The sequence below is a fragment of the Sapajus apella genome, unplaced genomic scaffold (assembly GCF_009761245.1).
Source record: "Sapajus apella isolate SASKATOON/1434 unplaced genomic scaffold, GSC_monkey_1.0 scaffold164, whole genome shotgun sequence".
Classification (NCBI taxonomy): Eukaryota; Metazoa; Chordata; class Mammalia; order Primates; family Cebidae; genus Sapajus; species Sapajus apella.
The window spans coordinates 2,245,014-2,255,002 of record NW_022437104.1 but is presented as its reverse complement, the minus strand read 5'-3'; the positions used below and the strand labels follow the sequence as shown (position 1 = coordinate 2,255,002).

The 9,989-nt window shown below is 35.3% G+C and overlaps 1 protein-coding gene across 1 annotated transcript; it reads left to right on the top strand.

Annotated features, from left to right (window-relative positions):
• Positions 1-1,065: 1,065 nt before the first annotated feature.
• PAGE3 (PAGE family member 3) lies at positions 1,066-6,234 on the top strand. The gene is made up of 4 exons (XM_032267035.1): positions 1,066-1,152; positions 1,609-1,717; positions 3,173-3,298; positions 5,898-6,234. The coding sequence occupies exons 1-4, from the start codon at positions 1,069-1,071 to the stop codon at positions 5,918-5,920; spliced, it is 342 nt and encodes a 113-aa protein (XP_032122926.1). The 5' UTR covers positions 1,066-1,068; the 3' UTR covers positions 5,921-6,234.
• The last annotated feature ends 3,755 nt before the right edge of the window (positions 6,235-9,989 follow it).

The following is a 9,989-nucleotide window of genomic DNA, read 5'->3' as shown; positions in this document are numbered from 1 at the left end:
GGCTGTCTGCGGGCGTTGCTGGGCACGTCCATTATTGCGCAAGTGCCTTGCTGTCTGCGGCGTTGCTGGGCATGTCCGTTATTGCGCATGTGCCTTGCTGTCGGCAGTCTGCGCTCAGAGCTGCTGCCTAGGAGGTGGTCCTCTGTCCTCTTCATTTTTTCTCGCGGACTGGAACTCAACTGGTAGGCCCTCAGATCAATCCTCCAGGGAATTTAGTTGTGAGCGAAGGTGAGGGGGAGCCAGTGGGCTTTGGACAGGTCTTGTGGCACAGTCCGTGGCTTCTGAGGGAAAAGGGCTTTGCAGTCATCGTCCGGCTCCTCCTAGGTCGCGATACCACATGGGCCTTTGTCGTCGTGGCTGGGCTGGGATGAGGGAGGAAGGTAGGCCGTGGAGAGGAGGAATTAAATGGAGATGGGACGAGTGCTGGGCGTACTGTTGGAGATACCTGAGTTCCGAAAGTGCCTGGAACCCTCCAAGGGAGGACAGATTCCCCAGTTCTCAGATGGGACCTGGGCAGGGGCAGGGCAAGGTGGGTGGTAAGGAAGGGCCATGGGAACTAGGAACACTGTGGGCTGATGACTGCGGCCCCAATGTCTGTAGAGCACCCCACAGCAGTAGGGGCTTCGCAACTTCACACCTGCACCAGGACCTCTCAGGAGGAATGGGCGAGGCTGTGCGTTCCAACAAAACTTGATTTTAGAGTGGAAATGGGCTGAGTAAATGAGAGTGTGACAAAAGCAGTAGTCAGTTCGGTTCCAGTTCTCCAACTATATTTTCCTAGATGTCTTCATGATGGAGAGTCTAAGTGTGAAACCAAAACTCACAAAGTCCTCTGTCTTGCCATGAGCCTTGCTGGCTAGCATAGCCATAATATGAATCACTTTGCGAGCAGCCATATTTGGTATGATCGGAAAGCATGCAAACTCACAATTATCCTGGAACTTAATTTTAAGATATTTTCAAAATGTAAAAACTTTAGTTATCACCTAATTTAGCCATGGAAGTGGTCGGATGGTACACTCTTATGTACATTTGCTGAATCACAGTATGTCACTTTCAGAGTGAAGTATGAGTGGACATCAAAGAGCAAGATCTACATCTAGAGAAAGAAGAGATGATCAAGAGTCTAACCATCCAGTAGGGGCTGTGGTTGTGAGTATTTTAGCATTTGATATTTTCTATTAGAAACTTATTTTTGTGAAAATGTTGTTGAACTTATATTGATATATTAATAAGGTCTTCCATGGTTATAAATGGTAATAATTGAATCTCATGACATAAACATAGATTTGGATGTTTGCATTCTAATGTTGCATAGATGGTTATGTTTTTATATTCCCCAGAAATATGCCCTATGGCTTCCTTCTCCTGCTTATTCATAACACATTGTATGCATCCATTCCAGCATAGATTAAAATAGCTTCCCAAGTTTTTAAGGGAACTCTTTTCTTGTAGTAACTATTAAGAATAAGTATATGTAGAATTGTGTAAGAAAAAATGTTTTTAGACTTATTTGTGGTGAGATGTAGCTGTATATTGAGTATCTGCATATTATTGACATACATTAATAACAGAGCTTTTTATTTGCACACACATTCACATTCCTAGGCCCAGGATCTGCCCGGTGATGACCAACCTCAACAAGAGGAACCACCAACTGAAAATCGAGATTATGCACGTGGTCGAGAGAGAGATGAGGGACCACTGGAGTTCCAAGGTGAAGGGTGGGAGAGGAAGAATGTCTGTGAATGGAGGAGGTGTATGTGTGTATCATGTATTGTAATATGGAAGTAAACGGAGGAAAAAAGCAATAGAAAGAGATCTCCAGCATTTCCTGAAAATTGGCTGGAAAAGTGAAGAAGGCATAGTTTGCAGCCAAGTGCAGTCCCTTGGTATAATGCATTCTACCTTCAAGACTTACTTGTTACGCTTGCCAGAGCCCTTCATTAGCAAACCCAGGGAAACTATGTTTAACTTTAGTCAGAATTTGCACTATTTCACTAGTTAAATTTGATCTTAGAATGTTGTGTATCCTTCTTAGTAATTACAACAAAAGTTTAAGCAACTTTTAATAGCATGTGGAGAGTGCAAAGGCATCATGTATATATGTTTTTTACATATATATGACATGATTTTATAGCTATGATACATGATTTTTACATATATATTATATATGTTTTTACATATATATGATATACATGCTTTTACATATAGTGACATGTTGACATATGTTTTACATATATATGGCATATGTATGTTTTTACACATACATGACATGTTTTAAATATGACATATATATGTTTTACATATAACATGCTTTACGTATGACATGTTTTGCATATAATGACATACATATGCCTTACATAGTATGACATATATGTTTTTACATGCTATGGCATGTGTTTTTTACATATTATGTATGTGTTTTACATGTGACCTGTTTTACATATATGCTTTACATATAATGACATTTTACACATATAATGACATGTTTTTACATGTGTATGATACATATATGTTTTTTTACATATATATGATATATCTATCATACCCACACCAATTCACACCTTGGATTAAACTAGCTTGCATAGAGATATATAATCTCTCTATATATGACATTTCATATATGACATTTCATATATAACACCTTGGATTAAACTAGCTTGCCTAGAGATATAAATCCCATTTAATAAGTAAGAAAACTGAGACTCAGAGATTCTGCTTACCAAAGAGCACTTCACTGGTGGAGAAATAATTTGTATTTCATTCCAAAGTATGCATTCTTCTTACCATCTTGGTTGCTGTAAGAAAAAGCAGGTTTTAGGGATATAAATATTAATGAGAGAGATGATTTCAGCCTTGAGCTCACAATCTAGTTACACTAAAATGAATCACTAATTTAAAATTATAAGTACAAGAACATATACCTACAAAGGGGTCAACTAAGCTGTCTGGGGCACTTGTGGGAAAAGAAAAGGATGATAACATTTGGAAAACGTTTTCTTTTTCTGATGAGACTCCGAAATAATGTTGTTGAAATTCTTATGCATTGCATTTATTGCCACAGTAGCCTATAGGCTTTTATTTCATAACATTGAGGGAGTGAATATTATCACTTTTATTTATATTTTATGTTTTACAACTTAAATTGGTAACCTTTTTTATTTTTAAGTGCTAGGACTGGCAGCCTATATCCGGGAACTGATTCGGTCGAAGACCGGGGGTGAACGTGGGGATGGACCTGATGTCGTGGGAGAATTTCTGCCAAATCTGGAGCCTGTGAAAATACCAGAAGCAGGTAAGTTATCCATTAAAAATGCAAATTACAGGGTTTCTGCTTTCAAAAGTACTATATATTTTCTAATACAGAGGTAACATTACTTCTAATATAATTTAACAGAGTTCATATATAAAGATTCTTTGAAAGATAGTTCAGTCTCCAAAAGCCTGACTTATAAGCTGGCAGAGATTCTACCACATTGGGTCAAAGCCACATTCCATTATAAAATGTGAAGATATTTTCTTACTTTTTAGTATACGTTCCTTAACCAACAGCTAATAATATCAGATACTTTTATGAAGGTCTGCTTTTAAAAAGTATCTAATAAATTTGTAACAGATGTTCATTGTATGAAACACGTTGAGGCAATTAAGGAGGCTTTAGTCCAAGCTCTAACATAATTTAACTGACTTTGGGCAAATTCCTCATTTTCTATACCCACATTTGCTCTTATAAAAATAGGTCAAAATCAAATACAATAAAATTTGAGTAATCAACTTAAGTATGTTTTACACATGTTTTTTCAAAACTTCTAGGCATTAATTATATGAGCTTCTGAATTTAATGCAAAGACTTAGTGTTTAGGGAAGAAATTACCTTGCATTAGTCCACTGTTTTCGCTCTGCATTCCTAATCCATTCCATTAGAATGTTTAGATTCAAAATAGCTTTCAGGCTATGTTCAGGAACCTATTGAACATATATTCATAGTAAGATCATAGCCTTTAATAGCTATGTTATTAAACAATAAAAATATAAAATTATATGAGCATTCAATATAAAAAATAAGAAAAAGATACAAAATAAACATAAGGGAAAAAGAAAAATATACTTTTTTGTCTGTTTAATTTTAATTTTCTTTTTTTGTTTATTTTATTTTATTTTTTATTATACTTTAAGTTCTCGGGTACATGTGTAGATTGTGCAGGATTGTTACATAGGTATATACATGCCATGGTGCTTTGCTGCATCCATCCCCCCGTCATCTACATTAGGTATTTATCCTAATATTATCCCTCCCCAATCCCCCCACCCCCTGCTATACCTGCCCTAGCCCCCTCATCCCCCAATAGGCCCCAGTGTGTGATGTTCCCCTCCCTGTGTCCATGTGTTCTCATTGTTCAACACCCACTTATGAGTGAGAACATGCGGTGTTTGCTTTTCTGTTCTTGTGTCAATTTGCTGAGAATAATGGTTTCCAGCTTCATCCATGTCCCTGCAAAGGACATGAGCTCATCCTTTTTGATGGCTGCATAGTATTTCATGGTGTATATGTGCCAGATTTTCTTTATCCAGTCTATCATTGATGGGCATTTGGGTTGGCTGTAAGTCTTTGCTATTGTAAGCAGTGTAAAAGACAGGTATAGTCATTAAGGGAAATAATTCAACTAGTAAATAAAAGAGATTTTCAACATACCTATGAATAGATATATTTGCCTAATCTTGTTTACATAATCATGTAGAAAATGGATTTCTTGTAGAAAATGGCTTTCTTGTAGAAAATGGTTTTCTACAAGATTATGTAGTTTACAATATAGTCTCTAGTTTACATAATCTTGAAGAAAATGGACAAAGCTCAAGTATACAAAATAAAAAATAGGAACAAGACAGGACAAATATTGAATGTGTAATACAATTACAAGTGGATACATTCTTGAACTCTGAACAATTTTCAAACTTTGATGCAATGTTTGATATGCTATTGAAACTTGATTATTTACTCTACCACAGTAGTGAGTATTTAAACATCATAATATGGATGAACTTTTAAAACTTGCCAGAATTTTCCATCAAGAGTGTTTATCATTTAGAAACAAACAAACAAAAAAAGCTATTGTTTATTTGTTTTTAGCTTTTCCAGATTCGTCAGTCTCTTTCTGTCTCTCCTCCTCTCCCTCTCCTTCTGCTCCCCCTTTTGCCAAATTATGAGAACCATTACTATTTCTTTTTAACACTTTATCTATAATGATAATGGCTTGCAACCAGTGAGACAACATAATTTATTGTACAAACTGGAATATTTTTAAATGTGCAAAGAAGTGTTATTGATAATTATTCTAGAACCACAGGTGAAAACAGGGACAAATGGTTAAACTATTTTAAATCAACATATAAGGAGTAAACTAATCACAAACATTTTAGCATTTTGTCATAACAGAAACAAAACAAATGTAATACTAGTCTTTCTATTTATGCCACTTAATCACTTTCAAATGTGGCATTACTGTTTGAGCTATTCTATATTCAAAAAATTATTTCAAATTTCTTTTGTTTCCTAAGTTTTATGTTTGGTTGGTTGGATTTTTTTTTTCTAAAATTCCATGCAGTTTTTAGTTTCCAGTTAAAACTTTCTTTAAATAGATTCATTTGATCAAATCATTTTGAACTCAAACTCTTTCTTATACACTAGAAAAATGAGTGGGATTTTAAAATATTGTTAATATACCTGAAAGTCTACCTTCTAAGTCTCTATAGAGGTTTAACCGGATATAGGCCAGAAGGTTACCTTGTTATAGTTCATTTTATAAAGCCAAAACTATGCCTTATTTTTTTACCCATAGTGTTATCAAAATAAGTTCTGCTAAGAAATACTCCCAACTGTTATGTTTATTTTATAGGTGAAGGGCAACCATCGTTTTAAATGAAGACAAGCTGAAACCATACATGCAGTCTTCATGTTGGAAACTTGATGATTCAAATTCTCTCAGTAAAGTTTCCAAATTGTCTGCAAAGAAGTCTTGTGCATCTTATTTTAAAATAGGAATAATTAGGTATTTCATACCATTGAAAATTGTATCTTTTTTGAAATTTTATATTCTGTTTGAGTTGGTAGAGATATACTTTTATGATTTTCTCTCCAGAAACCTTGCTACATATGCTTATTAATTCCAAAAGTTTGTCTGTAGGTACTTTTTGATTGTCAACATATACAATCATGCCATTTGTGAGTAATAATACTTTTCATTCCACCTTTTAAAGTATTATACTCTTTATTTCTTTAATTCATTTTATGGCATTGGACAGACCCATCCATTACAATGAGGAATTGAACTGGTGATAGTGGACATCCTCATCTTATTCCTGATAAGAAATGGAAAATATTCAACATTTTACATGATTTACTGTAGATTTTATTTGTAGATATACTTTATCAGAAGTTCCTTCTATTTCTAGTTTCTGAGAGTATTCCTCTTGGATATATGTTGCCTTTCCCCAAATAGTTGTACTTCATCCACTGTGATTATAATGAGATTTGTTCCTCTGTTAATTTATTACTGTGGTGAATACACTAAGTACATTTAACCAACCTTGCATTTGTAGGGTAAACACAATTGGTTCTTGAAATGTTATCCTTTTTCAATAATCTATGTCCTAATATTTAGTGTGTGTGTGTGTGTATAATTTAATAAAATTATTAAATAAAAAATAAAATTTAGTATATATACTAAATAAAATATTAGTGTATATATATATATATATATATATACACACACACACACACACAGAGAGAGAGAGAGTGAGTTTAACTTACACTTTGATTTCATGTACTATTTTTGTTTGACTTTGGTATCAAGGTTATGCTAGCTTTTTAATATGAATTGGGATGTAACACTTCTTTTTCCAACCTCTGGAAATAAAATCTCTACAAATCGTGAGTTATGAAGGGCTAGGCTTTCCCATGCTCATCTGTTTCTGTATGGCTTCTGCCTCTTACAGTTTTAAATTTTAGGACTTAAAAGGCAGTGACAGAAGGGGCAGCTCCAGGTTCCCATCCCTTCAAACCTTGTGAGGCACATCTTCTTTAAATGCTTTGATCCCTCTAATGATGCTGTCACTCTGAAAGCTACCTGCTCATGTTTTTATGCTGATGCTTTTCTCAAAGTATATGCTTCTGAAAGTGTTGTGTAAGGAACTAACACTGTACATGATGACTTTAGCCAGTAATAGGATACTTTCATAAAAATTTCATCAGCATATGAATATAAAATTGCTTGACTTAAAAGGCATTGTTCTTTCCTTGAAGGAAAGTTTCTCTTGTATTCCCTTCTGTTCTTTCTCAGAGTTAATTTAGAGGTTGAGAAGGATCAGTGACAAATCTCTTTTTTCCTCTGCAAAATTCTTTATTGGCCTGATATTCACCATATCTCACCAAGAAACCTCTAAACCTACCTAATTCCAGCCTTGCACCCTTATTACTGTACACAGTGACAGCAGGTTGCATCTCTGAGCCCCCATTCATATCCATACACATTTAGAGTTATGCAAGACCCTACCCAAAATCCACCTTGCTTAGGGAAAGACACAGGATTATAAATAGCAACTATTTCTTCTACTTGCAAGTTTAAAATATTTTCTTGATCCAAAAAGATTAAAAATCTATGGTTAGAAAAATAAGAAAACTGCAGGGTGTTATCTCAATTTTCACAAAATTTGTGAGATTCCTAGATGGTGGCGCTAACTGCAAAGATCAGATGCTAGGTAGAAATGAAAGGGGTACTTGTTGAGGCAAAATGTCTTGGGTCCTATCTACACTGCCTCTTTATAAGCTGTAGCGTGAAATAGCCATGGGTTTTTATTGTGGCTCTGGCACAAACTGGCTGTGTGATAGTGAGAAAGATACTTACATCCTTTGGAACTGTTTTGCATTACTAAAATATAAATTACAATGTTTATACTACAGTATTACTATGATTAATAAGTGAGATAAAGCCAGGCATGGTGGCTCATCCCTGTAACCTCAGCACTTTGGAAAGCCAAGGATTGCTTCAGCCCAGGAGTTTGAGACTAACCTGGGCAACATAGCAAGACCTCATTTCTACTAAAAAAAATAACAATAATAAATAAATGAGATAACACATATGAAGTAGGCATTACAGTATAAATGGATTTGGTTCACTATAGTCCATTTTTAATTACTTTTTTATTTCATTTACTTTTATAATTATATCTCTTGTAAGAGATACTGATTTTGAATTTCAAGTAATTATATAACTGAATGAATCTGAGCTCAGAAATTAATTTAAGTAACAATTAAATTGCAGTGTAGTTGGTATCAGACGTGGCATTGTATCTAAAGTTGGTTTATAAATGACAGAGTCCTGGCAAAGGCCACCTTAGGTCATCCACTGTGCTGAAAACTGCTTCTTCTTGTATGTGATGGCAACGAAAATAAGTCAATATTGTGGTCAGGTCATGCAACATCACACAACTCAATATCAGAGTCTATCTGTCAAGTGGTCAAGCAATCTCTAAGCAGCCCTGTGGTGACTGACTAAGGCCACAAGGATCACCACTGCAATTGTTAGGTTGGCTTGTCACATATTCATAGAGTCAGCTAGTAAGAAGACAATGAGTTCAAATAGATCTAAATAGTTTACTACTTACAGGCAGCACAAACAAGAGCAGCATTGTATCAGCTTTCTGTTTCTCTAGTCCCACAGTATGACATTGAATCAAAGGTGTTCGGTAACAGACAGTGCAGGTGCTGGGTCTCTCTGCCATCCATAACTATACTCTAAGTCAGTAAGCAATTTTATACCCACAATTGTACCCTAAGGTGGGGCAACAAGGAACATCTTGTGCTCAACCAGGGAGATGGATGAGTAATGACCTCGTGTCAGCCTCCAGCGAGACAGGAGGGAAATGAGAAAATTCCTTGTGGCAGGGTCACCAAGGCACCAAGACTGAGCCATTCCACTGGTGTCTGACATAAAACAAAAGACCGTATGTATAGCGCTTATGAACATAACATTTCCAATACTGGTTCCAAAATGGAGGGGATGCTTTCCCTGTCTGGGTCATTACAAAAAATTAATTCAATATACATGGCTTGATGCCTGCTATGTTTCAGGAAAATTCTGGAATGCTGGAAATGAAGAGACCAAAAAAATGTGGTGTTTGCCCATGGGGGGATATCACATTCTCTTGGGACAGGCATAAACAAACACAAAAGCAGTTGAAACATGAAGAATGAACAGAGGCAAGAGACCCCACCAAAAGTAAAAATAAAAATTTTTAAAGAGACTGGGGTGGCCTAAAAGCAGGAGAAAAGCACAAAAAGAAGACTCACTGTTAGAGTGAAATAGATACACTGGACTTCCTATATCCACTGATCACTGGGTTCATAGACTTGATTCTACTAATGTAAGACTGAATGACAATTATAAACTAAAATTTGCCAGATGGACAGTGTTGTTTTCATTTTAAAAAGTATTTCTTTTCATTTTAGCTACCAGCATAGGTGTGTAGTAGTAACATATTGCATTGATTTCCATTTCCGTAATAATTTATGACGCTGAGCATCTTTCTATGTGCCGATTAGATGGTGTCTGTTCAGTTCTTTAGCCCATTTTTTAACTGAGTTTTTTTCATTTCTTATTATTGAGATTTGAGAGTTCTTTATGTATTCTGGAAATGAATACTTTATAAAAGATGTGTTTTGCAAATACTTTCTCCCCATATGCGATGTTTTGCAAATGTCTTCTCCCCGTATATACCTTGTCTTTTCTTTCTCTTAACCATATATTTTGAAGAGCAGAAGATATTTTTAGTTTTGAAGTACAATGTACCAGTTTTTCTTTCATGGTTTTTTTAATCCAAGAAATCTTTGCTTCACTTAAGGCCAAAAATATCTTCTCCTATTTATTTTTTTCCCTAGAAATTTTCCAGTTTTAGGTGTTATGTTTAACTTTATGACACACACTAAATTA